Source organism: Pezoporus occidentalis, unplaced genomic scaffold (genome assembly GCF_034315485.1).
Source record: "Pezoporus occidentalis ecotype Australia unplaced genomic scaffold, CSIRO_AGI_Poc_V1 ctg4, whole genome shotgun sequence".
In the NCBI taxonomy this organism is placed as follows: domain Eukaryota; kingdom Metazoa; phylum Chordata; class Aves; order Psittaciformes; family Psittacidae; genus Pezoporus; species Pezoporus occidentalis.
This window is the reverse complement of record NW_026915724.1, coordinates 22,948,442-22,972,168: the sequence shown is the minus strand read 5'-3', so window position 1 is coordinate 22,972,168 and position 23,727 is coordinate 22,948,442. Positions and strand designations below refer to the sequence as shown.

General features: G+C 37.9%; 1 protein-coding gene across 1 annotated transcript in view; it reads left to right on the top strand.

Moving 5' to 3' along the window:
* PIEZO2 (piezo type mechanosensitive ion channel component 2) overlaps positions 1–23,727 on the top strand; it is a 297,634-nt gene that overhangs the window by 36,876 nt on the left and 237,031 nt on the right. Inside the window, exon 2 of the mRNA XM_062633006.1 lies at positions 18,020–18,115. Coding sequence (XP_062488990.1) covers positions 18,020–18,115 — 96 coding nt within the window. The remainder of the gene's footprint in view (positions 1–18,019; positions 18,116–23,727) is intronic.

Sequence of the window (23,727 nt, the reverse complement as noted above, 5' to 3'; positions counted from 1 at the left end):
GTGGAGTTGGAAGAATGAAGTCAGCATCACTCTCAACATGGTAATGTACAATTTTTAATCTCCAGATGTTGAAATGGCCAATGTTTACTATAAGGTATGCTTGAAATATATAATTCTAGCTGCTTTTACTTACTGAATCAGCCTGATTGCTCTTTACATGAGACATCCAGGCATATTGTCAGACTACTTAAAACATATTGATACAAGGGTATGGCTGGTTTGGTCTGGGGTGTGTGCAAGCACATGTACATGTATCAGTATATTATTTTTATCTTCTATTAGAGGGATATTCTTTGTGGTTTGTTTCTTGGTGCTGCTGGTTGTGTTTCAAGAACAAACAGGAAAAAAACCCGAAGGGTTCCAGGAATAGCTTAAGTGCAGAATTCAGAATCGATTTCTGCTTATTTTAACCTTGATGCTCTGCATCTGAGCATCACTCTACCCCCTCCAAAAAAGCCACCCTCAATTTTTGTTTTTGCTTCTTCATAAAGTAGTCATATGCTTCTCCAAAGCCCCCTGACATATAGCAGTAGTACAAACTCTGGGCTCCTTGGATCTTCCTTCAGTTATATCTCTGCATACTGGAAAGTTACCCAGTCTTGCTGGTGCATATTTACATCCAGCTGAGTTTGCGTGGTGGTGTTTGTGGTGAGCTGTTTTGTGGCCCCACACCTGAGGGCAGAGTCTGGAGAAAAGAAGCATTCACTTCTCATCTGTATCCAAGAGTGAAAATAAAACCAGAGAACTGTTTGCTTTCTGGTGAGCAACATCTTAACGTGGGTGACTTTGAGTGTTTATAAAGAAATGGATCAAATTAAAACATGTCAAGAATAGTGCTTAAAGGATCTCTTAAAATATCTTGTCTCAGTATTCTGGAGAATAATTTTTGTCCTTTTATTGTTTTTCCTGAGTGGATTAATAATATGGATAAACAGGCTAGCTCAAGAACACTGAAATTATGGCAGGGTTATACTCCTAATTGAATGCCATGTTTTTCTTGTTCTGGTGCTATACTCTGAGCAGACCCAATGCTTCATATTGAAGTAATCCTGGGCTAGAGTTTTATTCTTTCTCCATTTGCATTAGCAGGTGATCTTAACTTTCAGATGGACAGATCTGAATTCAAGAAATGTGGTTAAATCTCCTTTTGTTAGGCTTATACAGATTTAAACAGAAGAATTCAATTTTTTGTTGTACTTTGGTAAATGGAAGTTTGCCCAGGTTAAGGGCTTTAGGATTTGGCTCAATGTTTATTTTAAATGCTCATTTCCCAGACATAAACTGTTCTAATAGAAGCATCCAGATATTTGAGAATATGCTGCAATTGTATTTTTGTGTGCTTCGGATGTACTTTGACTAAAAAGAAATAGGAGATGTTTGAACCATGAAGTATATTTTTCCTGAGGAAAACCTTTCCCATGCTGCAGTAGCACGGCGGACTGGTGGACAGGTTTTCTATTGTTTTTTTTGGGGTGATTTTCGTCTTCCCATCCCACCTCATCCAAGTCTTAAGTATAGTGATAAAACAGAGATACAGGCTGTGTCTTTTTGCCCTGAAGATAAATTCAGTGCTCAAAGATAGGATTGTATGGTGTCAAGAATAACTTTTTTGATGCTGAACTAAGGGAAAACTGACTTAAAACTACAGATATATTTTCAGATATATATGCCTGAGATGATCTGCTAATTTTGGTACCATGTAGCTTGTGCAGTCTTGGTTATGGGGTTCTTTTTCAGTGAAATAAGAAGCACAGGTAGCTGATGTGGAATGTTTGGGTACCATTAGCACTCAGGTTTTACCAAGATTAAGGATTTATTTGAGTCCAGAAGTTTTAATCTTGAAACAAGCATTGATTTAGAGCTCAACTGTTGATTCTTGGCCTATGCTTTTTTTTGGTTGGTTGGTTGGTGGTTTTTTTTTTTAATAAGTGTAAAAAAAAAAAATTTTTAGATGTTGAATTTGGAGGGAAGTGATGTTTCCTCACTCACAGCATCTGAAGCTAATTTAAAGTCTACTGATTCTGTTGCCTGCAAATAAACTGCAAGTCTGATTCAACATCTGGGCAGGGTATTATTTTTGGAAATCCTCTGGACCACTGAAAAAAAAAAGGAGCAGAGGACCCACTTTTCTTTACTGCTCTGGACAGGGCTGTTGGAAGAGAATGGAAGCTTTCTTCTGAAATGTCAGATTTATTATGCGGAGATTGCACAAAAAAGGGTGGGGGTCAGATTCAGATTGCCAACTTTTCCTAACCACAAAGCAGAATATGCTCCCCTTTCCCCAGTCCAGGACTCCATGTAATAATCAAACCATTCATACTTGTTTCAATCAGCATTTTAATACTTGCTTTTTTTTTTTTTTAAGGTCTTCAAATATTTCTTAGCTAAAAGCTGATAAATGGCTTTTGGCTTACCAGGTTGACATTCATCTTCAGGAAAATGATTGCAACTTTGGCAGGAGAGATGAGCTCAATTAACAAAAATGCATCAATTGAATTAGGACTCTGTCTCATGCATAGTCAAAAATATGTTGTGTGCTTTTCTAAATCTGCAGTTAAAACTGTAACTTTGTATGGGCTAGCATATCAGCCACTTTGCTATCCATGTTCTGTATCAAAATCAACAAAGGCAGCCTTGTTAGGCTGTACGGTTCAGGACGCAGTTCACGCTGCACTGCATCACTTCAGAGATTAGAAATACTCTTTAACAAGCTCGATTGAAATTGCATGAAATAATAATAAAATATCATTTCTTCTTTTTTGGGGATATATTGGGCTACAGTTCCCATTTTCAGATTAAACCATTCAGTATTTGGCTCTTTCAAGAACTGCCTTTTTATTCCATATGCATCTAGGTGAAAGCAACAAATACACCAGTTGATTGTTTGCTGACTGAGAGTGAGAGCATGGCATACACACTGTTCTCTTGCCATGCGAATGAATCGAGCTAACAGAATCTGACTACTTTATAAAAATCTTATTCGCAAACTAACCAGTATTCCCAGACATTTTGAGATGGTCGTATTTTAGGTCTAATAGTATTGGTTCAGGGTCACTTAGCCTTGTGTAAAAGTGACAAAAAAAAGGACAGGTTTCCAGTCAATTGTTCCTGTTCTCAGAAATAATTTGATATGAAGGATTTTGGGTCACTGTTGTTGATCAGGTTGCAGTGGCTTATGAACAAGCAATGTATTTTGCCTAATGCACAAACAAGTTTAGCTACTACATTGTGGATTCTGTTAAAGTTTATGAATCCTTCTGCCCTTACTGGAAAAGTCCTGGGAAAGAGGACAAACGCTTGAATAAGGAATGCAGGATCAGGGTATTACTGTGCTCATTTGGATCAGCTTCTTGGGTTACTGTTGTTTCCTTGTAGTTCAGGTAAGCCACGCATCAGATTTTGTATGATTAACCAGTGAAGGCAGTGATTAGGTTGTTTCAGATGACTGTGTAATGTTTGTTGGAATTTTATCCTTTACATTTGAACTGCGATTTTTCTGGGATTCCTGTGAATTTGAGGGAGGAGAGTAGGATGAAGTGAAGGGAAAGAAAGATGTTAACGACTCTCCTAGTCTAGAGGAAGAAGAAAAGCAGCTAGTGGTTTGGAATGAAGTATGAGTTTGCTTCTATCTTGTTAAAACTTAATCTTCCCTTAAAGGTTGATATATTAGTTTAGTGATACAAACACTTCAAATTTAAACCAACCTGATGGCTTAAAACATGAGACCACCAGGAAAGCACAAAATTTGGCAAGTTTAATCAAAAATGCTAAAATAAACATAGGATTTAGAAAAGATATGTTTGAGAATTCTGAGGCATTAATACTACTAGATTTATGATTTCCTGTAATACAGTCTACTCTTAACAAACATGCTCTCACAAATATTTTTCTGTTTGTATGTATCTGTGGCTACAGGGCCATTGCTTGTGTATGGCTGCTAATGAATGCATTTGGAAGCAGATGAGGGGTGTTAAGTCTGTCATCTTGGAGGGTGGGAATACTTTTATCCTCCTGCTGGAGCTGCATCCCAGGACTGCTGCTTGTCCCTTTACCACTTGTGTTATCTCAAAAGGCATGGCAGTATTTTTCTAACATGGCACATGTGCATCTTTTCCTGACAGGTGTTCAGATACTGAAGTGTTTTGCACAGGGTAAGAACACAAATGTATTTAGAACTGGTGACTCCACAATGTTTTCAAGCAGAAAATGAAGCAAATAGTAAGGAGAAAACAACTGTAAAAGTGGTGCAGATATGACTAGGAGAATCATTTTACCAGATAATGGTTTCCTCTTGCTTTGTGTGATTAAAAAGAAAAGTAGGTATTTATTTTGGAGTACAGTCTTGCTTGTATGTACATCTGCCACCTTTTTGGAAGGGAGACAAGGATATCTTTTTGTGGACAGGTTGTGTTCTTGGAACTGCAGGATTAAGTTTGGGAACTTGTCACTTCGCTACAGGGCTGTCATATAAATGTGGTAATATCAAGTAATTTTCTGTTGTTTTGATACTTATTTGTATAAACCAGGTAAAGATATTTCTATTTTCCCAACTCTAAACTGTGTTGTCTGCTGAAGTTGTCTGCTTTTTGATATGTTTGGGTAGTCGCTACCATAAAGAGGTATTAATCTTGGTCAGATTTATTTTTTCTTACTGGAAGATTTTCTGTTCCATGGGCTTTTAGGAAGATAACTCTGCATGTGCCTGATCATTATAATAAAATCATTTTCTTTAGAATACTTCAAAGCAGTGTTTGATTTTCCCATATTTTATCCTTTCCCTTTTCATCTTCAAAGTTCCTCCTCCTGAGAAATCTGTGTGAGGGTGGGGAAGAACAGAAAGAAACGAAACTAAATGTAAAATGTCTTTTTGATTTTACTGTGAGTAGAGTTGACATTGGCACTTTTCCTGAAAACCTAAGAAGTTGTATTACATGCCTGCTGAATTCACCATTTGTGCTTCTGGAAGTTTCTCTCTTCCTCACCTTCTCAGCAGTGATGTGCCACGGTATGCTCATGATGGCGATGAGACACGATGCCTTTTAAGAGCTACAGATAGCTTATTTCTAGTTTTAGGCACACAGTTGCACTGTTTTCACCAGTAGTCAGTTTCTGAAGTTCCTGGCTCCCCCTTCTCCCCCCTTTTCACAGGGTGTTCCCTGCCTTGGTTGTGCCAGCACTGAGTGCTGCAAGCAGCTATGCTGATATGACTGCGGTGATGGCTTGGGAGTCACAGGGGACACTTGGCAGAAGGATTCCTTTAGCTTTGCTGCCAAAGAAAACACATGTTCCTAAATAGGAAGGCATAGGCTAACATGCTCCATTGCTTTGTTTGCACATCAAGTATTTTGCAGTCAGAAAACAGTGCTGCCATTTCCATGCCAGCAGAACCATCTTGGCTGTTAAATAATCTTGTGGCAGCCGCTGAGGAGGAGAAACACTGATGCTAAGAGTGCCATGTACTGCACTACTTGGTGTTTTCTCAGCGGGGAAGCAGCAGGGTCTGGGTGCCGAGGCCTTTGCCGACAGCTCTTGGCTGGGGTGCAGCAAAGGCCTGTTTCAAAGGCTGGTAAAGTTCAGCAGGCCCCAAGGTGGGGTGATGACTCCACAACTGTCAGGTCCAAATGGGGTACAAATTTGTCTTATGGCAGACCATGCCTTTGTAGCTAGAGGCTGGCTCTTCATCCTTCACCTTCTGATTGTATGACATGGGGATAGTGGCTGTCAGTTACAACTGCTCTGCTTGTCCTCTTTGTTGGAGGCTAAATGGAAATGTAAGCAGGTTGCAGTGGACTGTGACTGGGCACTGTACCTGTCCTAATAAACCCTCAGGCACTGATAACAGGATTGTAAAGGGAAGAAGTCTTTGAGACTGAATGCCAAACGTGGCATTGCACTCTCCCATCAGTCTCTCCTTATTTTTCTTGTCTTGAAAGGTTCCTTTACATGTATTACCTCTGAAATTCACTTTCAGATTTTTCCTCATATGATAACTAACCTATAGACAGTGTCGTTGAAACTGATATATATGGATCCAAACATTCTACAGAATATTTTCCCATTTTTTTGCAGGTATAAAAATACAAGCTGAAATTGGGTGAGCAGGATTTCTTGGTGGATTTTAGCAGTCATCTTAAAATTCTTACCTTAGAGCATTTATTTGGGGAACAAAGGCAGGATTTTCCTAGAATTCCAGAATTGGAATCCTGAGAATCTTATGAATTGGTAGAAGTTCAGGGGCAGTGGTGGTATACTCTGTGGAATAGCAATATTTTTGCAAGTAGACCATGATGCCCTAAGCAAAGGATAAATGCTTGTAGTCATGCTGGTTAACTGTTCCTGGTTAGGAAGTAACACAAACTCCAACCTGCTTTAATATATGTAGTAGCAGGATCCTAACTCTTCTTGCCTTTGTAGTAAATAAACTTTCTTCTTTTGACCTGATAACGCATTAGCAGAGCAACATTACTGAGTTAGGTATCTCTCAAGCTTGGAAGTGGCTGGTGGGTTTTCTTTCTGCAGCTCCATCTTTTCATTTCCATTGCTTAACACCATTCAGTAAAGCATGAAGTTAATAATTTTTCTAGCGTAAGAAATAAGAATACTCCTGTAAAACTGACTTGCTGTTGTACATTGATGTAGCTGTTAATGAAGAGAAGCCTCCATGTTCAAATAAAAATCCAACATTTTACTTATTCTGGCACATTTTCTTTTCTGGAGCTACAGACTTCATCCAAGATTAATTCTGGTCAGTTTACTCATGAAGATTACTTTGAAATCCATGTTTTGTGTTCTCAACTGGAATAAATTTTTGTCAGTTACTGACAAAAATACTTTCTTGAGCAGATAAAAAGTTATACTAATGGAAGTGCTGATAAATAAAGTTATATGGATTATGTAAGTCTCTGCCGCTGTTATCTTCACTGTATGTAGAACCCTTGTCAGTAAGGGATCATTGGCTTACCTGCAGAGATTGTGAAGAAAAACATGGTTTTTATTTAAAACACAGCTTGATGTTTGAATATTTCGTAAATTTTCAGGATATGTTTAAATCAAATTTAATGTGCCCTTCACTTAGTTTTAATCCTCCAGGATGTATACTTTGGCTCTTTCTCAAGAAACAATCTTCTCAGACTCTCAGTGGACTTATTTCTCCAAAGCTGAGATCTTGCTCAAGTAAAGAGATGCTGGTTTGGGTTTGGGTTTTTCTGTATGAATTTGAGGTGGGTTTTTTTGGTTGGTTAGTTGTTTTATTTATTTGGTTGATTGGTTGAAGTACACTATTGCATTTTGAGAATGAAGATTCATGTTGTGACCTTTAACTTTACCTGTACCCATCTTGATGTGTTCAGAATATGCCTAATTGGCTATGTTGAGAGCTCTAGCAGTTACTTGGTGGTGAACCCTAACATCCTTGGTGGGATGTGGCTGCTTTACTTTTTATGCTGATGGGATGCTACATAATATCACTTGATATCTTCAGGACAGTGGCTTGACTCCAAAGAAATACGTAGTTAGACTTTATATTGGGCTAGATATAAACAGAATTCCTAGCTGCGTGGGAAGTTTTCTTCAAGTTAAACTTCTTCTTAACTTCCCACATTCAAATCTTCTTGGACAAGGGCACAATGGTTTGTTATATAAACATGAAAGAGGTATTAAATCATTTTGAATTTCCAGTCTTGCTCTTAAAATTTGGCTGGGAGCTTATCAAAGGTCTGGGGGAGTTTCTGCAAATCATGTTCTGGGGGAAAATAATCATTGTTACAGATGCCATGTAATAGGAAATGGGTATGTGGAAGTAACCTCCCACAAGTATGAGAGATTTGGCAACCTTATCTCAGTACTGTAGAAAGTAACACTTTGGGGGCAGACCATCTTGAATGATGTGTATAGAAACAGATGCAGTATTAACACGTGTGCCTTGTGCTTTATGGGCAATGTTTTTACTCAGAATAGTACTTCACAGAATAGTTCTTCACAATAAGGGTGTTTTCTTTTTTCTTAAATGACAATGTGCACTCTGTCTTTCTGTTTGAAAACTGGACAAGACCATGGTCCGGTTTCAATGCTCAGAAATTCTGATGGAGTTTTTTCATTCAGTGCTAGGTAAGTGTTGCATTTGAAACCCATATTAAAAGGCATCTGCCTCAGAAGGACTCTGTAGTGCAGACACTGTGGTCATGTGCATGTGAAATTTCTTTGGGAGTCAGATGGGAGTAATATTACTTTTCCAGAATAAGCAGTCTTTGTGATCAAATCAGATTTGTGGTTACAAAGTCTCCCAACATCTCCTTGGGTTCTGAGATTTTTTGGGTTCTCCAGGATCCTTTCCTGGTTCCTAGTTATGAGAAATAGTTTGCAAGGCAATTCGTGGCTTTCCTGAAAAGATTTCCTGTAGTAGATTGAAACTTCATCATAGTAAGAGAAAGTTGATTAGCATATTTTAAGTAGAGAAAGAAATGCACAATTCTCCTTTAAACAAGTGATTCATTATTGGACAAGAAATATCAGTTGGGATATTGACATCATGAGAATGAGGGGCTTGCATCCGCTTTATGCAATTGACAGATATCCTGGAGATAACTATTTTTAAAGTCCTGTTTCCTTTGGTAAACATTGTGGCTTTGTAGCACTGTCTGAAGTGCTCCTTCATCACCCAGATTTATAGCTTGCAGTTCCAACCCTCTGAGCCCTTTTTTTCAGTGATGGACCAAGAAAGGAAGTTTATCTATCCTTTCCTCTACTGGAATAAATAATGGCAGAGTTTCAAACACTGCATTCATATTTGTAACTTCACTAATGATGCTCATATTTCTTAGTGTTAACACCTCTCTGATGTTTAGTCATGTTTATATTCCTCAGAGGTGTTTGGGTAGTTTTTTTGCTGTGTTCTTCATCTGAGTCAGGGTTTTTTAGCACTGGTGTCAGAGTAAGCAACAGCTGTCAAAAAAAAAAGTTTCTTGGTTCTTTCTTCATCTTATGTCAATTGATTTATGGTGATTTATATGTTTTAAGAGACGATGAGTGTGGAAGGCTGTGCGGGATTGGTAACATGTGCTGAAATTTCATTTCTGCTTACTCAAAGCGTTTGACTGAGTAGCTGTTCCTGGTGTCTGATAGCTTCTTAGCAGCTGTAAATGAAGGTGTTGATCCCTTTCTGCTCGTGGAGATCTCTGTCACACAGCTGTCTCCACATCGTGACCCTGGTTGATGTTGTATTTAGCAGCAGCACTGTATGACGTTTGGTCGTCATCTGTGTTCTGCATTTGCTGTTATTTTTAGTTTGAGTCTTGCCAGGGTTATGCAACTGTAGCAGCACTACTGGACTGCTGTCTCTGGATGTCCAGGGGCAAGGAACATGCTTTTCTCATCCCGTGAAGATGAATGAGGAGCAGAGTGATTTCTTCAGCTCTCAGTTACTTTCCTAGAGAGAGAAGCTTGGAGAGGGAAGAGCTGTTGCTGGAGCAGGGATGTGAACGTGGATAGGCAGCCACCTTGGTAGAGGAATATGTCTTCCTTCTTTTCTCAGTCCAATTAATTAATAGATGTGCGCACATAATGCAAACTGGTGTGACTTCAGTGAAATGAGCTCATGAAATTGAGTGCTTACTATTTCAATGCCTGGCATGCTGTACTGATCACAAAGCCTGAGGACAACATAGATCCCAGAATTGCCATCTGTAGAGAGAGAGGTGCCAGCTGCATAACAGAGGTTATGACCACTGTTTTCTGAGTGGAGCTTTCTTTGACATGTTTTAATTGTATGAAGTGGGTGAGGGAAGGGGAAGGAGTGTACCTAAAATGATCTTTAATCACTGTGACAGAGGAGACTAGAACTGAAAGATGTATATGTATATGTATATAAAGAGGTCTCAAAACAATCATAAATCAAACCACTCAACCAGAAAAATCCAACCTTGTCTCAAATTGATTGGTTGAGTAAGAGATTATGAACACAATGTAGAAAGTCAAAACCGTAAGGCAGTCGAAGAGACAGTAGAATTTAGTTCCAGTCTACCACTGAGCTTGAACTGAGTTATGACGTTAAGAAGATCTTTCAATGGGAAAAAATACTGATGATGGTGTCCATCATGCTTTTTACTTTTGAAATACCTGTGTACTTAGTCGTGTCAGTAAAGCATGTCGACATTGGATTTGCTTGTGAAAGTAGATACTCCTTTAAAATACATTATTCTGAGTATGTGATGATTGTGGTATACTTGCTCCTGAGGTCTTCTGCTAATTTTCCTCATGTCAAGTATAGCTGGGGAGTATGAGTCCTGTCCCTAGGAGCTGAAAGAGGTGAGCAAGGTGTTTTATTGTTTTCTCTCTCTCTGCACTTGATTCCCAGGCAATATATGCCACAAAGTTAAATCGGTTCCAGGTAGTTTCTGGTGGAGAGAAGCTTACTGAAACTGCTGCTCTGAGGGAGGAAAGGGAAAAAAAGTCAAAGCAAAAAATCCCACCCCAACACCCTTTGAAAAGTATTCACTGTCCATCAGTCATCTCCTGATGAACACTGGGCAGTGCAAAAAATGTGATTGTAGGAGTGCTGACATGAACTAAATGCACGGTATTTATCTTTCTATCAAAGTATGCATGTCTTTTTTCCAAAAGAAAAAGGTTTTCTCTCTGCTGTAGCACAACTAGATAAGTGCTGCTGCTTTGTGCAGCATCTCTTGTGGAAAAGTTGGCTCTGGAGTGGGGTGGGGAGTGCTGTATGTTAGCACAGCATTATCAGCAGAGCTGTTTAATGTTGAGTATTGGCTTGTGCAGGAGGTAACTTGTCCTGTGCTGACACAGTTCTGTGTGGTTCTGCACTGTACATCAAAGGCTGTAACCATTAATTTGCTCTAAAAGGACGATAAGATTACATGCATTTCACTTAACTGTCTTGCACAGCAGTGTATGATTACAATCTCATCTGTCATAAGCATTATTTTAAAGGGAATTCCTCAGAAGTGAGTGAGAGCAAAACTCTGCAAGGAGTTAACCCCTTCTGAATTTCAGTAAGAAAAGATGAAGTTCACACATAGCCGTAGTGCCCACTGAACTTCAGCTGTCAGATACTTGATATTACTAGAAGCTATAGTTCTTTAAGAAGGACATTTTTGGTCACTTTCAGAGTGTTATTCTTAAAAATAGGTTGTTTACAGCATATCTGATTTCACAGTGAGTGGCAATTGTTTCCTAGTTTTAAAAGATCTTGGAGAAAAAGTTTCTGAAACAAAGTTTGTAATTCTGAAGCAGAAATTTGAAATGAAAAAATGTTACAAGGTATAAAAAAATAGCAATTTATAGAAGTAATAGAACTTTCTTCAGAAACTAGTTACATGTATTTCTTATTGCAACAAACTTATTTTTTAATCTACTTGCTTTATTATTTTTGCTGCATTGGTGGGTCATGGCTATGTCAGGTAAAAGTGGGAAATCCACAGAGACTTAGTAAGATTTGCACGTGTCTCTAAGCTGAAAAGGAGACGTTTGCTCCCCCTTGTACTTGACCAGTTGCTGGCTTGTAACATGGAGGAGAGTAACTGCTCCGTCATCTTTCTGCAAGATCCTGTTCTGTGGTGATTTAATACTGGATCGTTTTATTCAGACAACAGTGAATGAGCTTAACTTTTTACTGTGTTAGTTTGTAAACACTGCTCATCAGACAACAGCAAGCAGTGTATATAGAGTCTTTTGAGTGTTTGCTTTGATGTGAGGTTAGGTGGGCTTTCTCCTCAAGCACACCCCTGCCCCCAGGGGCAAAGGCACCACGTAACTGTAAGGAAATACAGGAGAGCAGTTTGCTAACATTTTGTATGAATGTATGTGTGTGTGTTTTGGTTAAAGAAGGCTGCATTTAATTTCTTTTTTACGTTTGCTGGTTGATATGTTTTATGTTTGGTATGTATGGTTTTATGTTTAAAGCTTTTTAATTTCTAGTAATACTCACTCAATATAGAATTATAGAATCATAGAATAGTTAAGGTTGGAAAGGACCTTAAGATCATCTAGTTCCAACCCCCCTGCCATGGGCAGGGACACCTAGCACTAAGCCATGTCACCCAAGGCTCTGTCCAGCCTGGCTTTGAACACCGCCAGGGATGGAGCATTCACAGCTTCCCTGGGCAACCCATGCCAGTGCCTCACCACCCTCACAGTAAAGAACTTCCTCCTTATATCCAATCTAAACTTCCCCTGTTTAAGTTTGAACCCGTTGCACCTTGTCCTGTCACTATAGTCCCTAATGAAGAGTCCCTCCCCAGCATCCCTATAGCCCCCCTTCAGATACTGGAAGGCTGCTATGAGGTCTCCACGCAGCCTTCTCTTCTCCAGGCTGAACAGCCCCAACTTCCTCAGCCTGTCTTCATACGGGAGGTGCTCCAGTCCCCTGATCATCCTCGTGGCCCTCCTCTGGACTTGTTCCAACAGTTCCATATCCTTTTTATGTTGAGGACACCAGAACTGCACACAATACCCCTGGTGAGGTCTCACGAGGGTAGAGTAGAGTAGAGGGGCAGGATCACCTCCTTCGACCTGCTGGTCACGCTCTTTTTGATGCAGCCCAGGATATGGTTGGCTTTCTGGGCTGCAAGCGCACACTGAAGCCAGCTCATGTTAATTTTCTCATCGACCAACACCCCCAAGTCCTTCTCTGCAGGGCTGCTCTGAATCTCTTCTCTGCCCAACCTGTAGCTGTGCCTGGGATTGCTCTGACCCAGGTGCAGGACCTTGCACTTGGCATGGTTAAACTTCATGAAGTTGGCATCAGCCCACCTCACAAGTGTGTCAAGGTTTTTTGTTGCTTGCTTTCAGGGACTTATTTCAGATCAGCTGGCTATAAGAATGCATGAACAGCATCAGCTCTGTCTTTCAGCCAGCAATCCTTGCCTGCTCAAGGTTAGATTTTCTTTTTTCAGCAGGACTTCTTCCAATGAATATTTTCACTGGATGTATTTTCTGTCACTGGAAAAATAAGCATGAATGTTAAAACAAATTTTAGTCTAAAGCTAGCAATCTTGAAAAATATCCTTGCATAGCTTTCTTAATCTTGCAGCTGTAAAGTCGTTAACTCAGGATGCAAATGCTGTGCAATATCCTGCTGAAGGTGGAAGACACATGGCCTCATTGTAGTTGGCTGAATCAATTTCTTCTGAGGCTAATGCGCACATTAGCATGAACACATTAGTCCAGAGAGGATAACGCTAAGAATGTTAGCATTAATGGCAGTGCCTTATTAGTAAATTCAGAAGTAGTGAGTGGATGGGTAATTCTGTCTTCACCTGTCCATATTTTCTGTTGTCATGGTTTTTGACGCAATTGTAGCTTACAAATGGAAAGTCAGTAGTCTGTTGGTACTATGCCTGCCCTCTTAAAGGCTTATTTTTTTTTAACAGGTAGTTTCCACTTCTGAATTAAATGCATTTTAAATATTTTGTAGAATAAAACTAAACACATCTTTTACGAGGCTATTTTTCCCTCTCCAAGAACAAACTTGGTGCAAAATTCTCCATTGCCACCCAGTTCGCCCTCCAGCATTTCTTATTTGACAGGTAAAATACAGATTCTATCCAAATTATTCTCTTTAAGTAGAAGAAAGGAAAGGACCATTGGTAGGAATACGAAATAATAGCATGCAACAGCTGTTAGAATTTTGATGTTGGAATAAACCAATATCTACATGTAGTAACTCAGTGGTGAGTCTAAGAAGGAGTAGTAGATTCCTTCAAGTTTGAAAGCATTCTTTGACTGTCATATAATAATGAAATACAAAATCTAGAAGGACAAGGTTACATGATGTCGTGTGATTTATGCTTTTCTGGTTTTGGTGTTTTTTTTAAGATTGATGCATACTGTACATAGCTAAAGAATAAATTATTTTTTTCAAATTCAGTGTAATAAAAACTTAGTCAATTTTGCATTAAAGATATGCTTCAGACTAAAGTTTGAGCAGACAGCATCTGTGTTCCCTAATAAACCATACATTGTGGACTGTCAGGGAGTGCCTTTCTTTTCAAATGCATATGTACAGAGCATATATATGCTGTAGTCTGAAGCATTTAAAACTGTATTGTCTAATGAAAAAGAAAGCATAATATTGAAAGGTACCTCACTTAAGAGTATGTCCTTTTCACATAATTTTAGGCAATAACTTTGTGAAATCTCAGCAAAACGCATGTTTTTGTTGTTTTTTTTTTAATTTAGAAAAATGCAACATGCAGTAATTAATGTCCTCTTTTGGTGCTGAAATATCGACTGTTTTCATAGACTATGGCAAGAAATACACAAATATCCCTAAAATATTACCAGTCTATAACTTCCGACATGTAAAGTCTATTTTTGATTTCAAGAAGAGGAGAACTCAGTTCTTGTGTGAGAATGTCTAAGGAGTTCTTAAGCCTGACATGTTCTGATACTCTTATCTAATAGAAATTATGGATCATTACGTTAATAACACTGCTCAGCATTGGGGACATTTTTAAGGCTTTGTATGCAACTATCTGCTCTAGTAATTGTAGCATACCAGCAAAGGTTTTGTATTATAATAAAGTTAATCCTCTTACCGAAGAAGTTTCACCTGTATGAGGTAATCATTACACTCACTTCCTACCCAATCTTGTAAAAATATTTTAAAATGTCTTTCACAATTGTGTATTCTGGAGTTTTGTTAGCAAAGGCTGTTAGAAAGCTTGGTGAGAAATGTGGGTTAAAAAAGAAGACTGAAAGGAAAGTGTATATGGACTTTCAGAGCACTGAACAGACTGCCCTGGGTTTCCCTCTCTGGAGACATTCAAAACCTGCTTAGACTTGTTCATGTGCAACCTGCTCTAGGTGGCCCTCCCTTGGGAGGGGGTTGGTCTGAATGATCTTCAAAGGTCCCTTTCAACCCTAATGGTTCTGTGATTTTGCATCTATGGTATATTTATTTACCTGTTTAACTCTTTGTTTTTTGGGGGTTTTTTTTAGTGTTCTGTTTAGGCAAACCTGTACTTCTGAAACTAAGAAACTGAAGGGTTTCCTCGATACTGATCAAATTAACACTTTCAGCTTAGGAAATATTTCTTTTTACCAGTTGTCTTCAGAATATTTTTATATAGTTTCTGCAGGGCACTTTATATGAAAAAATATATAAAGGGAGGTTTGTATTGAGAAGTAATGTCAGTTAATAGTACAGTTTATGTAGTTGCAGAGAAAAAAAGCTTTTGAGGACACAGGCCTAGAAATAGTAGGCAGTAAATTTTGAGGTAAGTATAGTTCTAGAATCATTCCTCCAAAACTCATCTCACTAATCGATTAGACAATTTTGGGAAGGAGTAACAAGCCTAAAATGCTAAAATTACATTAATTTTGATAGTGCAAACTGACCAATGTAACCCACATATCCAGAAATTTCTGTGTCACGTGGCTTGCCAAGAAGTTCGTTTGTGTAGGTGCTTTTTTCTGTTGATGGAATTCCATTGACCTCAAATGTGACTTTCCACTGCGATGGACATCTGTGTACGTCCACCTTTGTGAAAGGAGACCATTGTGAGTGGCAGAGGGAGTGCATAGGATGGTTTCATTTGCCTTTTTTTTGGATCATCCTTTCTTGTTGTATCAGTGACAAATGGAAGCTGCTTCTATGCCCAGCAACTTTTTCTAGATAGTTTTGAGAATGAAATCTTTAGGAATACATATATTTGACAAATATTCATGGCTCAAGAGTTATGGCTCTTTGCTCTAGCATGTTAGCTTGGTAAAGCACTAATCTCTTCAGCAAAACGTGCTAGATGAATGGAGATAAACATGAAACGGAAACGGTGAGACAGTTGCAGGCAGGAATAGTAAAAATGTTGCAGATAAGGTTTGGGGGGTTTAATTTACTAATTCTGAAGAATGTATTGCTGGTGCTCTTGCAACTGCTTAAACAAATGTAGGTTTTCCAGGTGATGTATAGCCAAGGTTACTAGTTAGCTGGAGTATGCTTTGATATAAACAGAGATTCTGAATAATTGACATGGATTTATTATCAAGCATTTATTAGCATTTGTTGACATATGGTTAATAAAGGAGGGTATCTAAAGCCCACAGTTGCTATTTTCTATCTTTGTACTAAGAAAACTGAGTGCTAGGTGCCCTACTAGAAGTGTAGCAAGCTCAATTCTGAAGAAAATGTGTATAATGTTGCACTGAAATCAAGCTATTTGATGTGATTAGAAGCTGATTGACACAATCCCTGTAATTATCAGATAATAGTATTATCTGCTAATACTATTATTCTTCTATCAGAATGACTAAGAACACTGATCCATCCCCTTCAAGTGGAAAAGCTACAGGCTTTAGATTTTCTTTGAACCACTATTGTACATTTTCTGTGAATGGCAAAGAACTTTCCATTTCAAATTAAACTTGCAGAGAAGTTGATTTATAAATTTGTCCTGATCTCAGGAGTGTCCTCTTTGCCGTTCATTCCAAGAAGGCCATATCCTGTGCTCCTCTGCAGAGCACCCTGAGAGTAAGTGCATAATAGTGGGGCTGACTCCCTAGTCTCAAGTGCATTCACTTCAGTGCTTTGATAATTGCTTACAGGATTCCCAGTGGAATAGGTCCTATTTACTTTATACTGCAGTTTTGCTTAGTTACAAATATAGATGTAAATCTTTGGGTACCCTTTAAAGGCTGTGGCTATAAAGGCAGCTTAAGTCATAAGTGACAGGAGCAACCTGAGTTTACATTCTTAAAGACAAATGAGAACCTGCTCTTAAGCATTTTGGATTTTACTCTGGAAAACCCTGTGTCAAGCTTCGATAGATTTCATAGTGCTTGACATATTTTTTGAGGGCTGGTGTCAGGAACATATGAGTTTGGAAGTGGAGCACAGATGCTTTTTGACCTTCCTTCTTGCCAGACTTACCCATAAAGTCCATATATTTCTTGGCTGTGGTGCAGACATGGAGCATACATCCAGAGTCTGTTTATCAGGGCTATTAAGGAAATAATGGAATCACAGAATAGTTAGGGTTGGAAAGGACCTTAAGATCATCTAGTTCCAACCCCGCTGCCATGGGCAGGGACAAATCAAGTCGGTTGTTCAAAACATCAGTTAGTTTGGGAAACAAAAATTACAGCTATTGAGCCAATTTCTTTGTTAATAGAGAGACTTACCAGTTTTGCATTTATAACTAAAATGGACAGGTGTGGTAAGGATGAGGACTAATTAATGCTTGTTACCTCATATCCAGTGTACTCTCCATGAAATGGTGACTGGAGAAACTTGGGGGTTTTTTGTGTACACATTTCTGGCAGGACTAAGGCTGTATCTGTCCTCCAAAACCAAGTTATTTTGGATATGGCTGAGAAGACTTAATTGTTACCAATTACATTCCATGTGTTAATGAATGTAGAAGTTAATTCATCTCCTGATTCCTCTGCAGTTTACTTATCTCATGGGAGCAGTCCCTTTACATTTGTAGTTCACAGTCGTTTTACTAGAACTTTGTAAAGGCAAAGAAATGGGTGATAGTAAAATTCAAAGACCTCTGTAATCATTTAAAGACATTGCTGTTTTAAAGATAACTGGTAATTTTAGGCATGCTGTAACTTGGAATCTGAATATGCTTTATAATTTTCTTCATTATTTACTGATAGCACTTAATTTGAATGTCATAAACTTGTATGTAGCTTAAAGAAAGCCAATAAGTATTGGTTTATGCATGCCTTTAAATCTGTGGGGGGAATGGTTTAATGAGTTTATATATGAGGAAAGTAAAAAGTTTAGGTAACACTAGTTCATCTTTCAGGACAAGGTCTGTATATTGGGTGCACCTTTTTGCTAAACTTAAAATATATATTACTGTGAAAATGCTTCAGAAGTGTAATTAATTTTATTATTTAAGCATAAACTTGAATACTTGTGTAGAAATGGTTTAAATAAGTGGTGAAAAGTTAAATAAGGTAAATACTGAACTCAAATGGGAAATGGCTTATGCTATTGAATGATTATCCCAGGCTGATTAAGCAATATGCTCTTTTTCTTTTTTCATCACAGCCTGTGCTTTCCGTTACAATGGGCTCTCCTTTGTCTACCTCATCTACCTCCTGCTCATTCCTCTGTTTCCAGAACCCACAAAAATAACAATGCAAGGTAAGACGTTCATTGTTGCATTCTTCAGAATGTGTGGTGGACAGTAAATGCAAAAACTTTTGTGTATTAGAAGGTGAAGTCCTGACCATCTTCCTCTTATTGAATGAGCTAACTTGTAATACATACTGCAAATTCCCTGACACTGTAGTTCCACTGTATGCCGGCTTTGGTGCTGAAGGACTTCCAGCCATGATGCCATTCTTGCCACAGGGTGCAGCAGGGCTGTCTGATCGTGGTACTGGGGGATCCTTTTTATGGTATTATTTTGCCTGGAACACTGAGGTGGTGTTCTGGTGAACCACTGAGGTGGTTCATTTCTGGGTGGAAAATGAGCTTTCAACACTCCTCCAAAGCCATCCTATCATAGACTGTGCCCCAGGTCTGAATTTGTAGTTACTTTTTAGAGTTAAATTTGGTTTCAGATTTTTCATCCAACTATATTTTGGGCACTTATTTAAACATCATTGACATCCTGACTTTATACAACTGCCTTAGTAAAAATAACTAAAAAGGCTTACTGGTAGAGACAACAAATAACTGTCTACATCAGTCATTCAAGCATCTGTGTACCACATACTAATCAGACTTTTACAATTTAAAATATATAAACAATTAAGCAGACTTTTAAAGACAAACCATTTCAGAGGCATTACATTCTTTCTGTGTAAGAAGCCTGTTGTCTGTGTAAAGTACTGCTTCTTGAAAGTCAACAGAAATGGCTGTCTAACAATATCAGAATTTAAGGGTTTGTGATCTGTTGGTGGAATTTACAATGAGGATGCAATCACAGATTATTATCTACTGATGTGCTTTATCACCTAGTAGCCTGTTGGATGGGATTGATGATGACTGCATTTCAGAGTACTAATGCTGCTTGTTCTTGTACCTGCTTACCTGATCTTTTTCAGAGCAGTATAAAAAATAGTATCACACAATGCTAACATCAGATGGACTCATGTCTCATTTTTTTCTGATAGAAATAATGTGAAGACTATTATGTAAGCTGGTTCCATGACACCACTAAAAAATGGATCCATGTAAGAGGTCCTGAAGTTATACTGCCTTATCTTATATTGACAAATTCTTCTATTCACAAATCCATTGTCATGGCTGATGGAAATTCAGACCGTTTTAATCAACTATTTTTAATGGTTCCCGAAAGAAAAGAACTGGAAAATCTAGACTCTTAAGTATAGTGCCATCTGAGTTTACAGGGTCTCTATAAAGTTCTTACCTAAAGATTCTGGCACTTTTTGTGGTATCCTAGAAAACCTTGATACTGAATTTGTTCTGCCATAGTAGTTTCTTAGCAGTTTGAATTTCTCCCTCAATGTACGTATTTTTCTGTTTTCTTAGAAGATCTTGTAGATATTCCAGGTTCTTCTTCACCCTGATGTCCATCTTCTAAACACTGGTTAACAGAAACTGGTACTCCTTCTTTCCTAGAGAACTCACTGTGACTTGGTTGAACAACACTAGTTGACTAGTTGAACAGGTTGACACAAAACATGTAGTTTTCAGTGCATTAGCTGAATAATTACATATTTTCAATGGTTTATAGGCAGGTCACCTAAACATCCATTTCTGTGTCCTGCCTGTAGTTATAGCCAATGGTCCACTTGCCCTGAGAAAAGAACTGTATGAAACTTTATTTTGAATTCTCAGAAAAGAGTTCTTGGAGAGTCTCAGGTTCTCGTTGAGAGTGACCCCTCAGCTGTCATTCTTTTTTCTTTTTACTGAGAAGAGGAAGAGAGGAAGCAGGAGTTTCAGAATTGTCTAATTAACCATTCGTTACTGCATGGCACATGGTGACTGTACTAATCAGTTTTTACAAGTGAAAGTACAACTTCTGTTGTACCAGTTTTTACTGGTGTTTTCCATTAACCTTTAGTTAGAGGAGGGAAATACACACAACTAAAGAAAACCATCTTACTTCATGTGTTTGTGCATGTGGCTGTGGATGCAGATCTTTACCCAGGCTTTGTATAGGGGAAGCTGTATAAGGAAGAGAGCTTTCTCCTCCAGCTTCTAGCAGCGGGAAGCAAGGCAGAGTTCCATGTACTATGGAAAGTGTATCCTGACCTATCCTAATTATAACAAGTCAGTCTTGCTTTTATTGTAGTTAGGATAGATGCCAATCCTTTTTAAATATCTTTGAAGGACTTACCAAAATGATACCCTGCCATAGAGCATTTCACAGGCTAGGTTCATTTAAAAGAGAATCTGCATTGAATTAATCTGGTTTACGTTCTTTTTTGGTTTTACTTCATAATTATTTAGTGTGATTATAGTAGTAGTAGTATCACTTGACAGAGATCCCAGTGGTGCTACACAGTCTTGATACATAAGCAAAAGGAAAAGAGATGCAAAGGGTAGTATTATTGCACAGGGTAGTAGTATTGCTTAATGTTTTTCATAAATAGGATGAGAGTTATAAATAGATCCAAGTCAGATTTCCAAAAATTGCTTAGAGTGAGCTAGATTTAGATTATGCTAAATTTGGGGTCTTTGTGAGTTGCAATTGAAGTATCTTGACAGAGCTATGAAATGAGGCAAAGAGTAAGGTAAGACTTAGGGTGCTTTTGAGATCTGGTCTGTTATCTATAGAGTAAAAATCTCTCACCTCTTGGTGAAGATGCCATCTTCATAAAGTATTACAGTACTGAAGTGGAAAAGGTCTGATTAGCATTTGGATTTCATGCCTTACTTCTTACACTTTTATCATGTTTCTCCACGCTCTTGTACTTCCCCCACACCATTTTTCACCCAGTTTCTTCCAGTCAATCTAAGAAACTAACACATTGTGTTTTGGCAGGGATCCATACCAATTGGGTGGGCTTAGTTTATGTTGACTGTGTAGACATCGAGTGGAGCCAGCAAAAACAGAGTTTAAAAATAAATAAAGTAAGCATAAAAGGTAGGAAATCCTACTTTAGGCAAGGCTGTCAGTCATTTTTACAGGGAAAATTACAAGGACAGTATGAGAATGAAATATTAGTAAATGCCCAGCTGTGAGTTAGTCTCTCTTAGAAGTTCTGAAGGTGGCAGTTGAGAGGCAAGCACTCATTGGGAATTTGGGGGCAGCTTCCCAGATAATAAGAAATTATCTTGTAGTTTTCATGTGTTTTACTGTTGCTTCTGCTTCTGTGCCAGGAGAAGTGATTGACAGGATAAACAGAACTGTTTTCTAGATGCCAAGAGTGACAATGGAGAGACATCCTAATTCTCTTCTTTTAGAGTCTTAAAAAGTCTATTTGATTATGACTAATTCTTGTTATGGTTTGACAGGCACTAAATCATCTAGTTTACATCACTGATGATAATCATCTTTCTTCAGAGGAAAGTGCTTTCTTAGGATTTTGGGTAGTTTCCCTATGTTGTGTGTCATATTACATTACACTTTTGAATTCTGTATTATGTGTTCATGATAATTCATTTTATATAAATTCTCATATAAACACAAAATTTCTGAGTGTACCATTTTGGCCCACTGACCCTGTTACCTTTTTAAATTGTGTGTGTATATATTTAGGTATATCTTTCTAGAAGGTGTTGAGGGATGTTTTTCATGTCCAGAGGACTGATAAGAAAGGGGAAGTCTATTTCAGCTAAAACCAGCCAAACCAGTAGTAAAACAGAGTCAAAAGTTAAAGAAATCAAACTTCGTTTAAAAAAAACCAAACTCAGCAGAAAAAGCAAAATCCAGTACATGACTTTGTATTTTACTTGTTTTTTTTTCCGTTAATTTCTGTCACTTAAATAACATTTTTGAGTCTTCTGTTCTGCTTTTTCCTGAAATCTTGCTTCTCCTGCTTAAATCTTTTCATACTTTTGAGTTTTCTGATCTCCTTCCACTAAATTTTTCTTTCCTCGTCTCCTCCCTGGATGAGTCAACTCCCTAGTCACAATTGCTGACCAACATTCCTATCCTGTACTTCCATCTATTTTCCCAGTTTATCACCTTGCAATTTGCAATTGCTGAACTTACTCAACTTCTGCCCACCAAGCTTATTTTGGCAAATTTTGACATGAACGGTTAGAAACATGGGGGAGAAAGAAAAACCCTATCTGAAATAGTTCAAATGGTGTTTAGAGTTTAGTAATCTTTCTTCCTTTTTTCTGTTAAATACTTAATCTTCCTTAAAAATGTAATTACTAAGATAAAGTAATATTAATCCCTAATCATGGAGATAAGGCAGAGTTTCTTGTCTTTGCACATGTTCAGTATATTTGTGTTAAGATAGAACTGGGCAGACTAAAGTACAGGAGACATCTCATTCAGTTAGAGCTGAAATGCTGAGTTATTTAAGATTTAACTGAATGTGTTGTGTGCAGAAGTATTACTTAATTGTCCATGAAGCTGGCTGAACAAGGGAAAATATATTCACGAGCATTTATGTGCAGCTGAAAATGTATTTGGTTAACTCTCTTGTTCAGCTCTATTATTTCTAATCCTTAAAATCAGTGATTACAAAGCTGATTGAAAAGCAAAATATGCTAGTCTGCATGAAACAACTGCAGAAAAAAATCATTGCAAATAACATTTCTTGACTTCAGGAGTAATTTAAAACTTGATTGGACCCATTTTTCATGGTTTGCTGATGGGATCTGCTTTTGAGGTAGATACCTTTTTGCATGTGATGTAAAACTGATTTCAGCAGTGATTTTCCATATGAATTATTTAAAAAATCAGCAACTGATTAATTACCTAGTTCTCTGGAGATAATAAGTAGCCCGTAAATTGTGCAGTAGCCTGGTCTGTAAATTCTCTGTGAAACTGTTATATTAGGGATCTTTTTCTTTGTGTCTAATGTCTGTTGTAGTGATGTCTTTAATAAAGGCTTGTATATGCTGTTACAGAAATAATAAAGCATGACTACATGGATTTGCCCTGTCTTGGGCTAATGGCTCATTAACTGTTTTATGTGGCTTTTTTTTCTGTAACAGACACGAATATATATTTTGATTTGTTAACTTTATTTAATTTCGTAATTTATGATTAGTAAGACTATGCAGCCAGTCATCATGTAAATGAAAAAAAAAATAGGTGGAAAAATCAGTTGATTTCACATACGGACTAGATTTTGTTGACTCTGCTTATGTTAATGGTAAAAAGAATGGGATTGCTTCTGAATTAACACACTGCTAAGCATGACAAAAACTTGTATCTCTTCTGTATTAAAAAAATTAACTTGGCACAGCACTTGCATCAGTAAAAATGATGTTTTAAAAATGTATAGATTGATAAACTGATGAACAATATCCAAATCATAGTAAAGGTTAATTGAGCATTGTTTTAGTTATAGCCAAAACTGTGGTAAAGATATGGCATAGTGGAGTTTTGCAGATAAGAAAGGGCTTGTGATTTGGAATAATCTGCACAGAACTGCATGATGCAGAAGTGTTGCAGTGACAAATTTGGATCATCAAATATAGCCGAAGAGGTTTCAGGAGAGTATTGATCCAAAAGCATATGGCAAAAATGTTTACACAATCATTATTTTGATTTCCTTATATGAATGCTCCTATGTGTACTCATCAATTCTATAACACATCTGTTTTATTAGCAATCTTTTTAAACTCGGCTACACTAGTGTTCTGGAGCTTCACAC